The 18,708-nt window shown below is 34.6% G+C and overlaps 1 protein-coding gene across 1 annotated transcript; it reads right to left on the bottom strand.

Moving 5' to 3' along the window:
• Positions 1-716: 716 nt before the first annotated feature.
• Positions 717-10,118, bottom strand: LOC110441995 (G2/mitotic-specific cyclin-B3-like). Its single transcript, XM_021485366.1, has 10 exons — positions 9,774-10,118; positions 9,287-9,397; positions 8,593-8,933; positions 7,885-7,954; positions 7,171-7,263; positions 6,606-6,836; positions 6,110-6,265; positions 5,008-5,157; positions 4,440-4,567; positions 717-4,114 (listed from the first exon to the last, which is right to left on the bottom strand). The coding sequence occupies exons 1-10, from the start codon at positions 9,843-9,845 to the stop codon at positions 4,054-4,056; spliced, it is 1,413 nt and encodes a 470-aa protein (XP_021341041.1). The 5' UTR covers positions 9,846-10,118; the 3' UTR covers positions 717-4,053.
• Between the last annotated feature and the right edge of the window lie 8,590 nt (positions 10,119-18,708).

Below are 18,708 nucleotides of genomic sequence, written 5' to 3'. Positions count from 1 at the left end.
CTGCTTTTGATTGTGAAGTTGAAATTGTTCTGCCGAAATGTTCCAAAATGGATTTTCATGCATTTGATACGATTTAAAAAATACTAGTCTTCATGAATGGATTTGATCCTAATTGAATCGTAGTCAAATATACCAACAGGCTTCAAATGACCTTGAGTCATGCTTATTTGGTTGTAGCATGCTGGGGGAATGACCTGGACTTTTCTAGGTCACAGGGGTGAGATGTATTAAAATGTAACTTTTCATCACTGTATACATAACCAGGTTAATGAGCCTCTGATGCACGATATTGCTGTTGAAAAAGATGTTGAAGCATATTATAATACACCTTGGCATTAATTTGCCTGTATGCATCTACAATTAAAATAATTCTAAACCATTTTTTTATTCAAAACATTTTATTTTTAAATATTCTTCATAAAGTCATTTATTGTAAAAAACAAAGTATATCAATGAATTAAATGCCAAGAAAGATCAATGTAAAATAATTGTATATATTCTACAAGATAAAACCTGTTGAAAATGTTGTGATCATTTACAACAATGTTTCAAGTAAAAGAGTACGGAAATGCATCTAAAATGTTTTATGGTCTATCCCATTGAAAACACTTTAGATTGAGAAATAATAAAAAGTTCGTCATAAATTTACTGAAAAAGAGGGATTCTAAAAATTAAAAATATTTGTTGTTATTTACATTGTATGTTCTTACTTGTGGTAGTATTATTTTGGAACCAAAATACTGTTCCCTTGACCAGTGTGTGTTTTGCTGTTATGAAACCACACCATTTTCCTTGCCAAACAGTTTTATGAGTTAATATAAGATTTTTATACCATCAGACCTGAACACCGAAACAATATTTTGGAAATAAAGTCTAACATTTGCAAAATTTGTGTAGCTATGTAAGAAATACCGGAGACTTTGAATAAGAAGTTTTAATGGGACTGAGACAACAAGGAATGAAAGAGGCAGAAAGAGGAAGATGAAGACAGACAGAATGGCACGGAAAGAGGATAGATATACACTGACAAGAATGAGAAATTCTTCCACCTCAGGATAGGTTCATTATATACAGAAAGCTGGTGAAGTGATGTATGACACATTATCTCCACAAAAGCTGAAATTAGTTCTTCACAAATAGAAAGTGAAGTTGATTCACTCATACCCGGTAAAAGTCTTACCCAAACTTCTACTTAACAGCTAAATTATCTGCTAAGTGAGACTCTTACCATTGTGTCCTAAAACATGGCACTTTCACAAATTAGACACCTAATACATGAACGACTACGACAAATCACACTCCCACTACATGATGGCATATCACCAAACAGTTGCAATATACACAGCGGACTACAACTAAATCAGACTCCTTATAGTTGAAATTATACAAACTTTAACTCATTCACCCGTGAAGACATATTTAAACTCTTCCAATTCAATGGTTGGAATAGTTCATTATAAAACTTCAGGGGTGAATGAGTTAATGTTAATTATTTCTCATGCTCACCCCCTGGTCAATGTAAAATACTCCACACTTGTCCTCATACGCAAGACTATTGAAACAAATATCTCTCATGTCCACACGGCACTTATTTCATACTTCTCCTTATGCATGGCAGACAACCACAAACAGTTCTCATATTCACAGACACGACACACCAGTTTTTTTTTTAACCCTTTCACCCCTATGTGACTTTAGTAGACTCTATCATTCATTGATCTGGGTGAGTCCATTCTTGTCCACAGAGGGTGAAAGGGTTAATGTTTTTACCCAGCCTTCCATTCTTGTCCCCAACACTTGACTTGACTGCCACAGTCAGACTCCATACTCTGGTTTATGTTATATCTCCATTCTTGTCCTAAAACATGATAATTTCAAAATACCACAATCCAGCTTTCGCACTCTGTTCACCTCAACTTCATCCCCAATTTTAAAAAAGGCCATAAAGTGCCACAAATAATTATGTTTCTGATTTTGGCTCCCAAAATATTAGGAAAATAATATAAGCATATTATTTATAAGCATATTATTTTTTTGAATTCTGTATTTCCAAATAAAGAGTTTTGTGTTTAACCCTTCCACCCCTATGTAATTTCAGTAGACCCTACCATGCATTGATATTGATAAGTCAATTATGGTCTTCAGTGGTGAAAGGGTTAAATTAAGACTGGAATTGCACTTATCTGGAATTTAAACACTAAATACAAGTGTAGGTACAGAAACCATAATCAAACGGTTACATTTTATTATCTGGCCTCATCACTCAACCTTTTTCACTTTCAAAGTGCAGAAACAAATCAAATTTAACACAGAGGAGACAAGCACACACCCATGACTTTCTGCTGTTTCCAATACTAACTTCACGCCTGACTTTGATTTACTACTCTATTTACATTATTTACAATAGGATATGATCTAAGACTAGGGATATTTATTTCAACCACTTTTTACCTTGGAAGTTTTATATCCTACAAGTATTTTGATTACATAAGTGCTAACAAGTGTTTCTGCTTTTAGAAACCAATAAAATTAGTAGATAGCTAAGTATGAAGTACATCTAATGTTGATATTTTAGGAATGTGTTTCTTCAAAAAAAAACTCCTCTATCGCCAAAATTGCTTGAAAATAATGTGGACAATTGGTGACAGTATAATGAGGTTTTACTGTATATAGCTTGCACAAAAACCATACAAGGCTCTGCATACATTTAATATTGCTAGACACATTTTCCATCAAGAAATGAAAATGTTTTTCGAACCCTGGTCAAGTTAACCATATGGCGGAGTAGCCAGACTATCAAAGGTGAAACAAAGAATTGATCCTTTTTGTCATTGGTTTATAAATCTATATAGAAATGGTTTGATACCTAATAAATGTCAATTTTACATGTTCGTGTTGCATTGAACTGAAGACTGGAATCATGACAGACCAAACTTTGTGGTTTTTACAATGCGAGGTTTGTCATCACTGGTCTACCGAACCGTGATAGGATATATCACCAATATTCTTGCAACATTTAATTTACTTCTTTAATAAGGAATATGAATAGAAAAAATATGTATAAAAGATCATTAAATGGGTAAAAATATATAGCTGAAATATCTTCAATCTAAAATTTGAATTTGTATTAAAGATTATTCATGATTTCACTTCACATTTAATGTATTGTATAAAGATTTATGTCTCGTGCTTGTATAAAACACCAAACAACACTCTTTACAAATACAGGATTTTTACAGGAACTAATCAAAGCACAAAGTAAAACAAATCTGATAAACTAGTTTGTAATTTATTGTTTCATAAGTGGCACTATGATCTGTACTATTTGACGATAAATTACACCAAGGAATACAAAATGACATTTCATGCAATCATTTCCCTGTGCCTGTAGCAAGTGCAGGATAAGTGATTTAATGAACTACAACTCTTGAGCTAAACTACGATGTACAATACATTTCACGCGACGTACACGACCAGATTTACAAGTCGATAATTCAAGGATTTACCACACTTCTGATAAATCTGTAGCCATGCTGAGCTGGTGAAAAATATGGATTCTGCCTACAATATCCACACAGAAAAGACCATCTGACTAAAACAGTAAATCTAACTGCAGTGAATCTCGGCTAAGTACAGCTTTTATAAGTTTATATGTAGTCCAAGACCGAATAGTAGAAAGATACACTTCTTGTTTGCGATTCTCAACAAAAAAATGCAGAAGAAAGGAAAATCTGTATCAGAATCTTCTTCCTTCCTTTTCTGTATACTTGAGAATCAAGACTTCGCTCACACTTCCATGTAATCTAATAATGACCTTCTTCCTCTTTCAGGTTAAAAAAATAATATTAATGTTGATTTAGTTTCAAGTCAATTAATCCAATACATAGACATCATGATTATAAATAGTAACAAGTTTCGTACACACATTTAAACATCAATATTATGTACACAAAAAGTAAAATGTCTTCTGCACAGCTTTCTTTCTCTTCGTCATGCACTCCTCTTCTCTAACAGTCACAAAACACATCACAAGTCCTGTATCACAACACCTTCTCAACTTGTCGTCAGCTCATCGCTTTTCAGAGCGGGCAGCTTGGCAACCTCATAAAATACCCTGAAAGAGAAAAAAAAGTATATCTTTATTACCTGGTCAGAATTAAAATGAGCAAGGAGTTGGAAATGATCAATTTTAACAATGTTTGGTTGAGAAAGTTAATATGTCCTTCTACAAATCTTACAGGTTCATTCATGTTGAGCTAGGGAAAGGATAACAACTTTCTAAAGGCAATTCAAGGAAAAACTTGCACAAGCAGGGTTTATAGATTCTAATCCAAGAAATTTTCAATGATGATAAAATACTCTCCGAACGCAAGGAACCAATTTGTTATTTTTTTAATAAATTTTGATGCATTCTTCAATAATCAAATATGGTGCAGTACCTGTGAGAGTATTTGGACTTGATAGTTGTGAGTTGTCTTGACGGAGAATCTACCATGGTGTTCAGCTCCTGCATCAGAGGTAGCAGTTGTTCCGCCTGGTAGCCTGTGTAATACTCTAGGGTCCTGTTCTGTAATCAAGTTCATAAAACAAAAGTATAAACTACTGTCTGCATTGAAGGTGAAAGTAGAGAAAATAACACACCGATAGTCCCTTATTCATAAGATTCATCAAAAATACTTGAATTAAAGCCACTTTTATGTTCCTGTTTATCACGAATACAACTTTTTAACAAGACATGGTTCTTAATCCATCGTTTTACAACAAAATTTAATCATTACAATGGAATTATATTTCCTGTCAATCTTAAATTATCTTATATCAAAGTCAACCAATTTATTTCCTTTGTCAAATAAGAATAAAGAGTGATTTGTGGCACCTTTCAGATTTTTTTGAAAACAATGATTAAGCATAAACACAATTGGTTTATTTTCATCACATATATGTATTCTCTGAATTGTTTTTTTATCATGTATTATATGTTCTCTGAACTGTGAGTCTTGTCCTTACCCATTCTCCACACTTCTTCATCCTGAAGGCCAGACAGAGACAGGCAGAGGCCATCTCCGACTCGCGGTACTTCAGAAAGTCATACTCCATGAGGGACAGCTCCAGGATGTATCGGGCCAAGGTCAAGGTCTCCATTGATGCCCTAGCGCACTGTGGAAGAAAACAGAGTGAAAACCTAATTCAACACCTTGAATATGTATTACATTTATAGCAGTGATTATTACAATAGCAAACTTTATTGAAGTCTAAAATTCACAAAGGTACATGAATCACAACATATATAATTAAGTCAGAACCACTCTGACAGCTTGAATAACATTTTACAGATGTTTATAATTATCTTAAGTGACACTTAAAAGTAAAATTTAAGAAAAAGTTAAGAATATGATATTTAATAAATTTACAGATTCTTTAGCTACCGGTACCATACATCAACATGTAGATGTTCCCTTGCCATGGAGTTGTACTATAGATAATTCCAGGTAAAATAAACTAACTTACTTGCTACCATTTGAGTACACAATGGACTAAATATTTGAAGTTCAACTCTAATACAGAATACCATTTTCTTTTTTCACATAAACACACCAGCCAAGGACATTCTTTGTAGAAACTGTCATATCACCTGCAGTGCACTTACAAACTTTTTCTGATTTTCATAACCTGAAGAACTACATCCTGTATTTAAAACTGATAACAACAATCTCAACTGCCGAGAACAGCCGAACAAGAATTAGGCATACACTTTGTATCAAATTTCCCAGACAATAAACAACAAACATCACTTAGTAATCATATTTATCATTTTAGAAACGGTGAAATATCTCTAACAAGACAAACATACACCAAGTATAAATAAGTTATACATTAACACTACTTTGATTTTCAAAACAGTCAACCTCTAACAATAGCTATGCTTTGCAATCCAGATGAGCACTTCAAAAACTATGACATCCTTTACAAGACAAACACAAACAAATGTCAAATTGTTACAAACATCAATAACAAACACCAGAGAACTGGACTAAAACTGTAAGTGCTGTAAAATTGGTTTAAAATACTATATGAAAAAATAACTTGGGTCTGGTACAAGTTGACCTACCTTAGCGTATCTACGGAGGAATCTGTAGGAAAGTGGCATGCCAATGTCGAAACCAATCGTCTTCAGGACGGAGCGCTCCATGGCTAGGAAGTCATTCTTGGTGTAGGCGTCGTCACAGATGTACAGGAAGTCGGCTACCATGGGAGGGCATCTCTCCTACACACACAAAAATGTATATATGAAGACATGTTTAAAAAATTTACTGTACAAAAAATTGCTATGGTACTAACTTAACTAGTTCATCCATGCAATTACTATAACAACACATATAAGAAACTGCTAAATTTCAAAGTAATGATTACCACAAAAAAATGGACAATATTTCACAATAGATCTAGGAAATATATTTCTTCTTCATCAGAAACTTTCTTTATATTATAATCATATCACAGCTGCTGAAAAGAAAACTAATCCATTAAAATCAAAACTGATATCTTAAGCTAGTCCAATTAATATTTTATCTTTAATGGTTAAACAAAGGATGACGAACACTTACATCAAATTTACAGGAGATGAAGAGGGCTGCGGCCCCTACCAGCTGTAGGCGTTCCTTGGACACATTCTTGGTGGTGAGGTACATGTCCACCAACTTGACGGCTAAGTACAGGGTTTCGTGGTTCAGCTCGAAGTTCTCCTGGACTTCCACCAGCCAGTCTACCAGTATAGCCCGCATGTTGTTGGTCAGGGACGTCTGCTTCTCCATGTATGTAGGCACCATAAATTTCAACTGAAAAGGGAGAAAAATGTTAAGATTATTTACACGTTTAAAGCCAAAAAAATGCACTGCGTTGATCTACCAAGTTTACTATAAATGGGCAGGAATATTTTTACCACGTAATGAATGATAATGATTTATAAAAGAATCTACTACTTTATCTACATGATGTCAAAAGGTAGTACACTCATGATTTTTGTAATAGGGGACGGTAATACTGACAGTACTAAATTGTTATGTGTTATTACAAAAGACCAATCTTTTCCAATAAATATTTTTTATGAAACCCAAAGCATCATATTAACTTTGAAATAAAAGTTATATACAATTTATTTCCATGACTTACCTCCCTTTCCTTGTAGTATTCAAAGATAAACGTGGCATACAGAGCAACCTGGGCAATGTCTTTGATATTCTCTTTGTCCACATCATCTACTCCCTATGAACAAAAAGATAGGTTATGTCATCATATATAATATCATTAGCACAGGTCCTAGAAAATCTGAGCAGAACAGCACCAGGAATGTTATGTTGATCCAATATCCATAGACAGGGTTCTGGTTTATATTCTAACTGAACCAGTTTCATTTTTGTAACAGTTACAACACCTATACAATATAGCATCTATAACAATCCATGGTCGGTGTATGCATGTTATCAGAATTATATGTGACCCTCCAATGTTTACAATTGAACCTTAATATGTTTTCAGAACAAAATGTTGATCGATATATATTTTCTTCAAATGACCGAACTGCCTTGTGAAGACAAAGACAAGTGTTAAAAAATGCAGTCAGTGTTCATAAGTCGTAATTGTTGATGGGATGTCACTTTTTTTTTAAAAAAAACAACAGTAAAACTTACATCAGCTGTCTACTCAGGTTTAAATAACACAGACAATATATATGTCCTGTCCGACCAGCAGAAAATTAACATTTTCAATTTTTCGTGGACCTCATTTTTGTGAGTTTATATCACAAAAGCTAATTTGTTTCATATTATATGTTCTGTATGTTCAAGCTGACAGCTGGAGTCACTGGACACCTCTGCCTATACTTACATCTGGTGGAGAAGCAAGGACTTCCTCTTTGGTGTATGTTGCATTCAAATCCTCTACAATATCATCAAGGCTGCAACAAACAAGAAGTAAAAAATGTCATTTAACTCCTTCACCACTGAAATTTCATAATGGACTATTCCAACCTTTGAATTGGAGGAGTTCAAATGTGTCTTCGGGGGTGAATGAGTTAAGTATACGTAGTGAACCAGTTCACAATACACTTATTTATAAGAACTGTTACGCCAAATGCTAGAAAGCCAATATTTTCCTATTCCATCAGACAGAGAAGTCAATCAGAGTTTCTTTAGCATTATCCATCATAATTGACTGGTCCTCGAACAGTATAATCAAGACCCAAACAGTTTTGAAATTAATCTTGCTGTTATCAGTTTTTCACTCATTCAGGGCTTTCAATAAGATTTCAAGTTGCATGCATCCAACACAAAGTAGACAGATAATTTCAGTACATTTCAATGTACTCTATACCAGTCCTTTATTTTATTTTTTCATGAAAGAAGCCTTTAACTAGTGGTTTACAAGAACATTTTTGGTTAAATTAACAATTATGTGAAATGATGACAGATTGTTAGTTTCAGTAGTGCCAATACATATAAACATATTTGGAATCGGAACTCCACTGTAACTGGCCGCCATTATATAGGACTCGATAACAAATCACAAAGAAGAGAATTTAATTGTATTTCATACCTGGTTTTTGATGATGAAAGACTAGAGGATAGTGAAACTGAGGAGCTTGTGGATTCCTGTGAACTAGATAGTGAAGAGCTTGTGGACTCTTGTGAGCTGGTTAGGGATCGACTTTCCTGTGACAACTGGATAACGTTCTCATCAAGTTCCAACACCTCCTTCGACTGCTTCAGTCTCTTCTTGTCTGGACGTATCTTTTGCTTCACCTCTTTTGCTGGTTTTGGCTGGGGTGGTTTACTTGTCGTTGCCACTACAGCTTTCAGGGGTGCCACAACAGCTTTCAGTGGAAGTTTGGATTTCTTCAAATCAGTTTTTAGCTGTTGTGATTTTTCATTTAAAGCCTTAAAAGAAATGTGATTTGATAATAAATAATATTTTTCTTTAACAAAACAGTTGTGTACAGCAAGCCATCAACATAATATTTAATTGGTCAATAACACTTTATCAGCATGAATAGATTTGACATTGAGGGGGCATTTAAATATCTTTATTCGTTAACTTTAAAATATTTGTTTTCACTATAAATTGGTCAACAAACTCCAATTCCCTCTGTGAACCTATCCGAGTTGTAGTACTGTATAACAGTTTATTGACTCGGAAATAGAATTAACAATATTGGTTGAAAAGCACTTTGCAGTTCCAACTTCCTTGTAATATATCATACATAAGCTTATATCTGTATAGTCATACTTACATTTGTTATATCTCCGAAAGCTGCCCGCCTCTTTTGGTTGGAGTCGTTGGCATTGTCAACATGTCTTTTGAATCCACCCACCTGGGCCTTTGAAACAGCATCATAATGGATCTGAAAACATTTGAAAATAGATTTATTGTTTAATTATCATTGAGGGAACAATGTTTTTTGAAAGACCCATACTGATAACGTCGAACTACAATGATGAGTCGACAAGTAATTTGCAGAAAACGTTGCAAACACAAAAGTACTCGAATTTTACTGACAAAGCAAATGAATGCTTCCAATATATTCTGTGATTTTAAACAAGATCGATATATTCATCTCAAGAAAACAAAATTCTAACTATAATAAATGTTGCAAATGCGAAAAAAAACACGATACGCCAGATCACTATTATCATCAGATGCTAAGCCCATGTGTAGCATGCTTTCTTACATAAAAGGAATCGAGACGCGGACCTATAACAAATCGAAACCAGACTCACTTTAGCGACAGACTTTCCCTTTTTAACTTCAACATTCTGCTGAGAGGTCTTCTGCTTCCGTGCATTTAACATTTTTACGATTTTCTAGATCCTAGAAAAACAGGACACGTTGTTGTTCTTGCCAATGAGCCGAGTTCAAATAAGTTTCGTAGCACAAATTAGACACTCATGTCATAAAAGTTGATTGCCTGATACAAAACTTTCCTCTTCTCGTAAGTGTTGATAATATTTTGTAACTTTTCACTTGAAAATACAACGCTTCTTGCAATATTATAAACGTAAACAAACTCGTGCAGTAGCCATCAGCTTGTTCCAAGGTTTGAATACTGTCCCAAAGCCGAGCGTTCTGATTGGTCAGAATAAAAATACAAGCATTCGGCCACCTAGCGGGCAATAATCATTACAGGGAGGCTATCCACATTCAATACAACGATACTACCATCAAAGTGGTCGGCGATAAGATAAATAAAATATATCATAAATTTCCAATTATAATCATAGATTTCTCTACTATCATAACATGCTTCTAGATTATAATTAGAAGTTTCGAAAAAAATATAATTTTAAAAAAAATCACGGAAAAAATTGATAGAAATTCGGAAAGTTGGAATATTTCATGTATTTTATCAGGGATGTGTAGTGTACTGCATATCCCTGATTTTTTCAATGAATAATTTATCAAAATAGAAAATATCACCAATCAACAAAAAAAAATATTGCGACACTTTCACAAATTTCGAAAAAACTCGCAAATTAAAAAAAAACACGAATTGAGGAAAAAGTTTACATATTTCGTAGAGAAGAAAATGTGAAAAAATGACATGTTTTCCTACCTTGTTGTTCATTTCGAAAAAATCCTTTAGCGATGTCCATTTCCTCGTTGTAGTGGTAGCGGTCGTCACCCTGGCGTGTGAGGATTCTAACGAAGCTGTCTGCTGAGGACATCGGGCTAAGTTTTGTTCATTCTTTTTCGCCAAACTTGGAATTTTAGACTGTTTCTTGGTTGTCTGTGTCTTTTTCCTGTTTCTTGATGTTTGATTTTTCGTCTCAGTTACGTCAGGAACTTTCAGGGGAATTTTGGACTTTCTGATTGCCTTTTTCTGCGGTTGATGAACGTGTGTCTTAGCAACACTAAATTCCTGCATACCGGTAATAAAAAAAACGAAAAAATTAAGCATCGAGTTTATTAGAAATGACGTCATAAAAATATTTCATCAATAATAATGCGAAATTAAAAGGAAACCATATAGTCCATTATCAGTCATTAAAATGAATAGGTCAGTTACAATATGAACCCCCATTAAAATACATTAAAGATAATTTTGTTGAATAATTTTGCAAAGATATAAAGTCCGATCAGATATCACGGTAAAATTAAGGATTATTTCAAATGAAACCAGAATGTAAATAAAAAATGTAACCGTGCAAAGTAAATTGTTATCCTGACCAGATTTCTTGAAATAAAATAATAATTTCAATTAATTAATTCAAATTCCCAGGAAGTAGATTAAAAAACACAGGATGAATAACATTTTCTTTGTACAAATTAGTTGCATAATATCGTCACTAAAGTGTTTCTTATAAGTTAAAAACCTAAAGTCTTCTTATTTAGAACAATAAATATTTTAACTTAGCATAAAGGCATGTATGGCCAAGTTCTCAAAGCATCCGGTAACAGATCAATTAATTATCTTCCCAATAGGGAAAAGGAGTCGCATAGTATAAGGTGTTACAAAGGGAACTATGTTGACATAAGCAATGATCTGATGATATCTTAAGCATTTTTTTAATCAATTCTTTAATTATCTTTAATAAGAGATATAAAACGATAAAACGAAAACTCTTTCGTATTTCGTTTAAAGTTGCAACATCATCCCATCAGCGATCACAGACTGACCTATATACTACATACTGAGTAATTACTTACATTAGTGATATCCCGGGGGCCAAATGCGGCCCTCCGCTTTGGGTTAGGAGTGATGAGGATGTTGAAGGGACGCTTACTCCCTCCACCTTTTTTTGTCTGAAGGATGGGGTCGTGATGTACATTTACCTAGGAAGGAAAAAATATATAAATGTTCGTGAATAAAGGAAAAGAAAGTGAAAATAACAAAATCGGATGATTATATTTTGATAGTTGTATTTTATTGACCTTTAGAAATATGCATTATAGATAATTCAGTTAAAAGAACTGAAATATATGTCAAACATGAAAGAGCGCATTAATCATGAGGATTTTATTCTTTATTTAATATAATTACAAAATCAAAAAATCAAAATTAGATTCGAGATAGCGGTTATTTTCACTCTTTGCTTTACAAATTAGACCACTGTTAAATATGATATTAAGTGTTTATCATATCTCTTAAGTTAAACTACATCCCAAATATTTAAAACAAAACAAAAAAAAACACCAAACCAGTTTCGGTAACTCAGTATTGTTTTTATTCCGTTCATCGATTTTAATGAAAATGAATACCAATTTTAATGAAAAAGAATACCGATTTTAATGAAAAAGATTACCGATTTTAATGAAAATGAATTCCTAAGTAAATGAAAATTGATTCCGATTTAAGTGAAAGTATATTCCGATTTCAATGAAAATTAATACCGATTGAAATGCAAATGAATTTTGATTCCAATAAAAATAAATAAAGGCCGATTGAAATGAAAATGAATAAATACCGATTTCAATGAAAATTACTTCCGATTTCAACTTGAAAAATTAATACCGATTGAAATGCAAATGAATTTGGATTTCAATGAAAATAAATAAACACCGACTGAAATGAAATTGAAATGAAAATATATTCCAATTTCAATGAATCCCGATTTAAACACAAACAACAGATGAAGATGCATAAAATGTTATATACTCACTTTACAATTGATCTGGAAGAACTCCGTCAACGTCGTCCACTTCTTCTCTACGGCCATGATATACTTACTGCCTTACCTTACTGTGTATTTCTTCCGTGTTGTCTTCAACCACAACGAGAGAATGATGTACTTTCAGATGTATAGCTATTTATATAGATACTAGGAATATAATGTCGTATAAAATGTTGTTTTAAAAACCAAAGTACCTCCACTCAGATATTAAGCTGCCATTATTAGTGTTAAAACATTCCCTATTCAACTAGAAATAATTATTGTAGGGGTCTTGATAGTTCTGTTTACTTTACGCTGAATGCCAGCGATATGTATACTCCGGCAACATCCGTTAATGGGGGTTTAATTGGGGTGATATTACTGTGCCTATTTTACGATATATCTACAAGCCTTTTGCTCAGTTTCTCGTTGACGTCGCGGAGCTTGTTTGTTTTAGTGATAAACAACATGGCTGACACGAGTAGGTGACGGAACCACGGCCTCAAATCACGAGTTATGTCAAAACAACACCCGCATTCTTTTAATTAACACTCCACTTAATCAAATCGATTTACCGCTGTCCAATGACAACTGTGCAAGTAAAGTTGAGTTTTACCAGAGACATAAATAAAGCAAGTAGTCTAATTCCGTGGTAGTATATACGTCTCTGGTTTTACGATTACTAAGAAGAATCTGCAATAAGATTAGTCAATTTGGAAATATGTAATACCAAAGTTTTTACTAAAAGGACTGTAAAAGCGTCATTTACATTATAAATAAAAGTTTTTAAACGAGTCCAATGCTGAAAAACCTTATACTTTTTTTTGCATTGGATTTGTACGGGTTTTTCAGGTGACGACTCCGTGAGCCAAGTAAAGTGTTACAGATGCTGCGATGCGTTATCTAGAAATAAATATCACCACGGAATTATCTAAGTCCGTGATATCACTATTCGTTGTAAAAAAAAAAAAGTCGATTTCTTTGTTTGATCGAAATATTTTTAGCTCCAGATTTGGAGTTTGGATTGTCGTTGGCGTGGCGTCATACCGGGTGTGTAATTGGAGAATGATCTTAATCTGACGTCTTGAACTGTTTTTGAAGTCGATTTTTTGAAGATGGGGTACGTTTAAGTTTCTTTCAAATACTTAAGTACACATTGGAAGAAAACATTATTGTAAGACATAATTATTTGAATTCAAAATGAAGAACAAACTGACATTGCATTTTTTTTTCAGGTATGTTCGATAAAAAAAATACTACCCAGCAAAATTTGAATTTTTTGTTGGATGTGTTAAAAGCTATCTCGTAATAACGAGAACGTAACTTGCAATAAGGAGATTTCTTTTTCGTGTGGTTCTAATCGGCTTTCGTACCTATGTGATCTAATATTAATATACACTTTATTTCATTCCACGTTAAGTTGCATGGACACCACATAACATATAAAGTACAGAGGAATGGGATCCGGAAACAGGTTGAAATAACTTATATATATTTTCCCAAACAGGATATTTAGAAGATATGTCAACCATACTTTGAGGCAAATGCATGCCAACTTGCAGCATAATAAGTTATTGAAGTCTATTGTAATTAAAAAAAAAATGTCTCTGAGCTAAAACCTGCTGAAAAAGTCAAACATTTTGAAATAAGCTCCGCCCATTTCCTTTTATAGTCTCGGCCCCCCCTTTAAGAAAGGGCCACAACCACAGTAAAAAAAAAAACACCTCTATGCACGGACTTAGATAGCAAGTCTTCCTATGGTTATCTCACACAATATAATAGTTTTAAAAGCTTTAGTCAAAAACTGTTGCCGTCACAGGATTACATATACGCTCCACTTTTTGTGGCCATATAAAAATCATCTATAAAGGGGCGGAATCATGTAGGCGATAAAACCCTTCAACCAACCAACCAACAGAACCCCAGCTGTGTCGATACTGTATATCCCAATAAAGTGATGGATCAACTGTTACTTTTTGATGTTGCGGTCATCTCCTCCTGTGGCATTTAAAATACCCGCATAATGAAAATTTCCGCAACATGTTTCTATGTAAATATATTTTTTTACGCAATGACAATGAGAGGTTTTATTCTCAAAATCTGGTTACAGCGTAGAGAATCTACATATATAGAACAATTTACATACAAATCGTGGTGTTTATAGCAGGGACGTATAGTGTCTCTGATTATAGGTAGGTACGGGAACCGTAGCTTCTAGGCCCGATTTTTTTTTAGTTATTATTATCGGACCTCCGATAATAATAATAACAAATAAAAAATCGGGGCCTAGAAGCTACATGTACGCAGAGACGTATATATGTACGGTTTTCGCAGCTAGATTATGGTCCGATAACATTTTGTTTGTTTTAAAAGATTGGGCCTAGATGCTACGGTTCCCGCAGCCAGATTATAGGTACCCAATTATGTGCTTAAAAATTTACAAGTGAAATTAATTCTTCATTGCTGACATAATTAAATAATGTATTGAACTTGAAAGTGGTAAGGTCTTTCCAAATAATATCTAGACATACATTTTATTCTGTTTTGCAGTATTTGACGAGTATTACAATTAAACATATATGTATAATGACATGCGTCTCCAATTTCATTAAGGTCGCAAAAAATACATTTTCTATCTTCTCTTGGAATGTTATTCCATCTACCACATTCAATCGGAAATTAACATTACACATTCTTAATTTACAAGAAACATTTATTAGTCTTGAAAGAATTTGTACTCCTTTCACTTCTCAGTTTAATTTTAGAACAATATTATTGAACTTTCGTTTACCCTCTCTGATCTTAACTCATTCACCACTGAAGACACATTTGAACTCTTCCAATTCAAAGATTGGAATAGTTCATTATGAAATTTCAGGGGTGAATGAGTTGACGTGAACTCTAGAGTTGGGAAATTTTGATGTTTGTACTTCATCTATTTTGTTTCTTAACCACTGTGCCATTTTTTGACCTCATATTTTTTAATAGAATTGTCCGATCTTTTGTCGTATTTTTTTAAGAGAACCTCTTCCGACTTAAACCTCCCACGTGTTTGCTGTAAAATTAAGGACGAGAATCTTCCAGCACATTGGTTGACAACCGATGTTAATTTTATTGAGGAAGAAGTTTATATTGGTAGGCAATACAGATGGGGTGTGAGACGTTTTCTTCTCCAGCTGATGTGTCTTTTCCCAGCTACCGGCAGACATTTTGTTCATTAAGTTCGACAGTTCGCCTGGCTGTACAAGCTGGTCTGTTTCTTGAGCAGCGAATAGGGTTTGGGGTGTATACATCACTAGGTAACAGACAACAGCCTTGTCGAATAACTTGCGCGCCAAAGGTGATGACGTCAAGAATTATCGTCCCATATCTCTAATAAGTGTCTTAGGAAAAGTATTTGAACGCTGCATATTTAAATATTTGTTCAATTTTCTTCGTCAAAATAGCCTTATTACTAGCTGTCAATCAGGCTTCACACCCGGCGACTCTACTATAAACCAATTACTTAGTATATCTAACGACTTTGGTAAAGCTCTTCTAGACTCAAGCAAATAAATTCGAGCAGTATTCTGTGATATCAGCAAGGCTTTCGACCGTGTCTGGCATCGAGGCCTTCTTTTCAAACTTCAAAAACTTGGCATATATGTGGAAAGTTATTATTAATACCTGGTTTGAAGATTATCTTCTTGACAGAAAACAAAGAGTTATTTTAATTAATTGCAGTTCTAATTGGGCATCTATTACTGCCGGGGTACCCCAAGGCTCTATCCTTGGACCTCTGCTCTTCTTGGTGTACTTTAATGATATTGTGTATGATATAAACTCCATAATAAAACTGTTTGCCGAAGATACGTCACTGTATATGGTAGTAGACAATCCAATTACGGCACACGAAATTCTGGAATCGGACTTGGAAATAATAAATGCATGGGTCACGCCAGTGGCTTGTAGACTTTAACCCAAATAAATCCGAAACTATCCTCATAAGTAGGAAAAGAAACCCTCCCAATCACCCTCTCTTACATATGAACCAAGTTCCTATAAATAACGTATCTTTCCATCAGCACCTCGGAGATTTTTTCTCCTCAAACGGTAGTTGGTCAGATCATGTCAATTACACCATCTGTAAAACGTCACCTAAACTTAACCTCATGTGAACCTTAAAATTCCAGCTTGATAGAAATACTTTACAACCAATATATTTTTCATTTATAAGACCTCTACTTGAGTATGGAGATATAGTGTGGGGGGAACATACCGAATGAGTTGGGAAAGAAACTTGAAAACCTCAATGAATCAGCTTGGGTCAGTTTATTCCATCGGAGACAAAATCATAAAATTATCCAGTTCCATAAAATGTTCATCAATATACACCTGAATATTTATATAGCCTTATCCCAAGTACTGTATCGGAAGGGCATGGATGTGATACCAGAAACTCCGACCATACCTTTATTACTCCAATATTGAGCAAAACTTCCTTTTATAAGCAGTCATTTCTACCTTCTGTTATAGACCAATGGAATAGTCTTCCACAAAATGTACGATCAAATCCGTCTACTTCTGCTTTAAAAGCTTATCTTGACAAGCAACATACTAAGAAACGCCTATCTATTACAACGTTGGTACCCGCAAGGGCCAAATATATCACGCACAACTAGGAATGGAGTGTATAGCTCCTTAAATGGTCATTTATTTGCAAAAAATATTGCTCCATCTCCATTATGCATGTGTGGTGAAGTCGAAGGCAATAAACATTTTTAATTGGAATGTAACAGGTACGATCAAATAAGACGCTACCTTTTGCCCATAATATTACTTTGGAGTTATTATTATTTGGAGATGATTCGTTTACATTGGCTGAAAATGATTTAATATTTCTAGCTGTACAGAAATCTATACTTAAAATTGGCAGATTTTCTATAACTGAACAATATGACATGTAAACATATACAATATATATCTTACCCCAACCACCTTACCCTAAGGAAGTTTAAACTATTGTTATTTCCATTAATCATTGGTATATATATATGCATGTGATGTGTATATGAATGGTGTTATCACGTACTGAATACTCTATTTCCCCTATTGGGCCCCGCTCCTATGCCGCCAGAAGGCCCACACCCTCCGTTTATACAAACTTGAGTCTCCTTTGTCCAAAGATGCTCTAGGACAAATTTGGTCAAAATCCTTCAATTGGTTGAGGAGAAGATTTTTAAAGATTTACCTATTTTCCCCTATTTGGCCCCGTCCCTCTGCCCCCAGGGGGACCATACCCTCCGTTCATACAAAACTGAGAACCCTTTGGCCAATGATGCTCCAGACCAAATTTGGTCAAAATCCCTTCATCGGTACAAAAGGAGAAGGATATTTGATGTTTTCCTCTATTTCCCCTAATGGGCCCCACCCATCTGCCCTTAGAAGGAGGCCCACACACCTCAGTTTATACAAAATTGATTCTTTTGTCCCTAATCATGCTTCAGACTGCATTTGGTTAAAATCCCTTCACTTGTATAGCAGGAGAAAAAAAATCCTCTATTTCCCCTATTGGGCCCCGCCCCTCCGCCCCCAGAGGGGCCACACCCTCCGTTTATACAAACTTGAGTCTTCTTTGTCCAAAGATGCTCTAGGACAAATTTGGTCAAAATCCTTCAATTGGTTGAGAAGAAGAACATTTTTAAAGATTTACCTTTTTTCCCCTTATTTAGCCCCGCCCCTCTGCCCCGAGGGGGGGCTATACCGTCCGTTTATACAAAACTGAGAACCCTTTGGCCAATGATGCTCCTGACCAAGCTTCAGACTGCATTTGGTTTAAATCCCTTCACTTGTATAGTAGGAGAGAAAAAATCCTCTACTTCCCCTATTTGGCCCCGCCCCTCTGCCCCCAAAGAGGCCACACCCTCCGTTTATACAAACTTGAGTCTCCTTTGTCCAAAGATGCTCTAGGACAAATTTGGTCAAAATCCTTCTATTGGTTGAGAAGAAGATTTTTAAAGATTTACCTATTTTCCCCCTATTTGGCCCCGCCCCTCTGCCCCCAGGGGGGTTATATCCTCCGTTT

This window comes from Mizuhopecten yessoensis, unplaced genomic scaffold, assembly GCF_002113885.1.
Source record: "Mizuhopecten yessoensis strain PY_sf001 unplaced genomic scaffold, ASM211388v2 scaffold716185, whole genome shotgun sequence".
Lineage (NCBI taxonomy): Eukaryota > Metazoa > Mollusca > Bivalvia > Pectinida > Pectinidae > Mizuhopecten > Mizuhopecten yessoensis.
This window is presented reverse-complemented; position numbering and strand designations above follow the sequence as displayed.

Coding starts and splice junctions, on each gene's coding strand:
- LOC110441995 (XM_021485366.1), bottom strand. CDS start 9,845: ATGTTAAATGCACGGAAGCAGAAGACCTCTCAGCAGAATGTTGAAGTT. Junction 8,934..9,286: donor CTTTCGGAGATATAACAAAT/GTAAGTATGACT, acceptor ATTTCTTTTAAG/GCTTTAAATGAAAAATCACA. Junction 4,115..4,439: donor AAGTCCAAATACTCTCACAG/GTACTGCACCAT, acceptor TTTCTCTTTCAG/GGTATTTTATGAGGTTGCCA.